The 2141-nt window shown below is 60.1% G+C and overlaps 1 protein-coding gene across 1 annotated transcript in view; it reads right to left on the reverse strand.

Annotated features, from left to right (window-relative positions):
* Window positions 1-49: 49 nt before the first annotated feature.
* The window catches only part of CACNG7 (calcium voltage-gated channel auxiliary subunit gamma 7), a 29128-nt gene continuing 27036 nt past the window's right edge, over window positions 50-2141 (reverse strand). Inside the window, exons 4-5 of the mRNA XM_007956935.2 lie at window positions 570-715; window positions 50-307 (exon numbers count right to left, since the gene is read on the reverse strand). Coding sequence (XP_007955126.1) covers window positions 50-307; window positions 570-715 — 404 coding nt within the window. The remainder of the gene's footprint in view (window positions 308-569; window positions 716-2141) is intronic.

Raw genomic sequence — 2141 nt, forward strand, 5'->3', positions numbered from 1 at the left:
GCGGAGGGGAGCCCGGGCGGCGGGCGCGGGGCGCTCCGGGGGCGGGGCCTCAGCAGGGCGAGGTGGAGATGTGCAGGTGGTCGGGGTACTTGATGGCGGGAGGGTAGTTCTGTGTCATCTGGATGGACACGTCGCTGGAGATGTCGGAGGGGCTGCGGCCGCGGCGCCAGGCCTCGGGCTGCAGGAACTGGCCCGAGTAGTCGGAGCAGTCGCTGAGGCGCGGGCGGTAGAAGGCGGGGTGCGGGCGGTACATCTCCTCCTCCGCGTAGCGCTTGGTGAACAGGTACACGGACATCACGCCGGCGCCCTGTGCGAGCAGGGGCAGTCCTGGAGGCCGCTTCTCCGCCAGGAGACCCCAGACCCAGGGTCCCGGCCCCCAGTCCTCCTCCTCGGACCAGGAGTCGTGATCCCCCAGCTCCGTCCTCCCCCGGACCCAGGAGTCCTGACCCCCCAGCTCCGTCCTCCCCCGGACCCAGGAGTCCTGACCCCAACCCTCCTCCCCCGGACCCAGGAGTCCTGCCCCTGAGACCCTCCCGACTGGACCCTGGCGTCTGGGCCCCGGACATCACCTCTTTGAGGAGGAAGGAGGAGGCTGCGAAGGCAAAGGACCACCCGTAGCGATAGTGGAAATACTGCTCGGAGCTGCTGGGTCTGTTCATGACCTCGTCGTTGATGCTGGAGATGTAGAGGACCAGGCCCACGACCAAGGAGAGGCCTGCGGGCAGGGGGCGGCCGTGAGGACCGGGCCCCTCGGCAGCCCCAGCCCCGAGTCCCCACTCACTGCCCTCCCCACCTCCCTGCTCTGTCCCGGACCAACTTCCGGCTTTTGAAGCCCTTTGTGTGCTGGGCCCTGGCTGCATGCAGGGAACCCAGAGACCAACCAACAACCTCCCTGGCACCACCCCAACCCTGCCCTGCAGGGACTCAGTGCAGCTGGCAAGGTCAAAGGACACAGACGGAGAACCCCAACCACGCGCATGTGCCGTGAGGGGAGGTGCTTGGAGGAGTCCAGGAGAGACGCCCAACCCACGGGAGACAGGGAGTCAAGCAAAGCTTCCTGGGCTAAGAAGGGCCCCTGTCCTGCAGGATGAGGCCCTGAGAAAATGTGTGTGCCAGAGAGTCAATTCTAACTCCTAAGGCACTTGACTGCTAACCAGAAGGCTGGCGGTTAAAACCCACCAGCAACTTCTCGGAAGGAAGTTTGGGCAATCTATTTCTGTAGTGATACCGCTTCCAAGACCCAAGGAGGGGTCGCTATGGTCGGGCCGACTCGACGGCAAATAACAACAACAAGGATCCCATGTACAGAGTAGAGACCCCCATATGGTTTCCAAGACTGTAATTTTCATACAAGGAGCTTGTATAAAGCTTGTATAAGCTTGACGCAGTGGTTAAGGCATTCGGCTGGTAACCAAAAGGTCAGTGGTTTGAACCCACCAGCAGCTCCTCTGGAGAAACATGAGGCGGTGGCTTCTGTGAAGACTGACAGCCTTGGAGACCCTGTGGGCAGTTCCACTCTGTCCTCTAGGGGCGCTGTGGGTCAGAATGGACTCCAGGGCAGTGGGTGTGGTTTGGGCTTTGCTTCTGTGAAGACTGACAGCCTTGGAGACCCTGTGGGCAGTTCCACTCTGTCCTCTAGGGGCGCTGTGGGTCAGAATGGACTCCAGGCAGTGGGTGTGGTTTGGTGAGCCTTTGCACAGCAGGAGAGCATCAAATCTTTCTCCTTTGGAACTGCTAAGTGGTGTGCACAGCCCTGGGTTCAAACAGCTAACCTTGCAGTTGGCAGCTGAGTGCTTCATCACTGCACCACCAGCACTCCTAGGAAGACGAGGAGTGCACTGTGGGACATCACTCCAAAGAACTCCACCCCTGCAGCACCCAAACCAGCAAAAACAAACAACAACAACAACAAAAATAAGAACAACTCACTGCCCGTGGAGTTGTTTCCAACTCACAGCGACCCCTCCTTGGGTTTCTGAGGCGGTATCTGTACAGAAGTAGATTGCCCAACCTTCCTTCCAAGGAGCGGATGGTGGGTTTGAACTGCCAGCCTTCTGGTTAGCAGTCAAGTGCCTTAGGCACTATGCTACCAGAGCTCCTACCTTCACAGAAGCAAAGCCCAAACCAAACCCACTGCCTGG

Source organism: Orycteropus afer, unplaced genomic scaffold (genome assembly GCF_000298275.1).
Source record: "Orycteropus afer afer isolate SDZICR_OR568_19922 unplaced genomic scaffold, OryAfe1.0 scaffold00689, whole genome shotgun sequence".
Lineage (NCBI taxonomy): Eukaryota > Metazoa > Chordata > Mammalia > Tubulidentata > Orycteropodidae > Orycteropus > Orycteropus afer.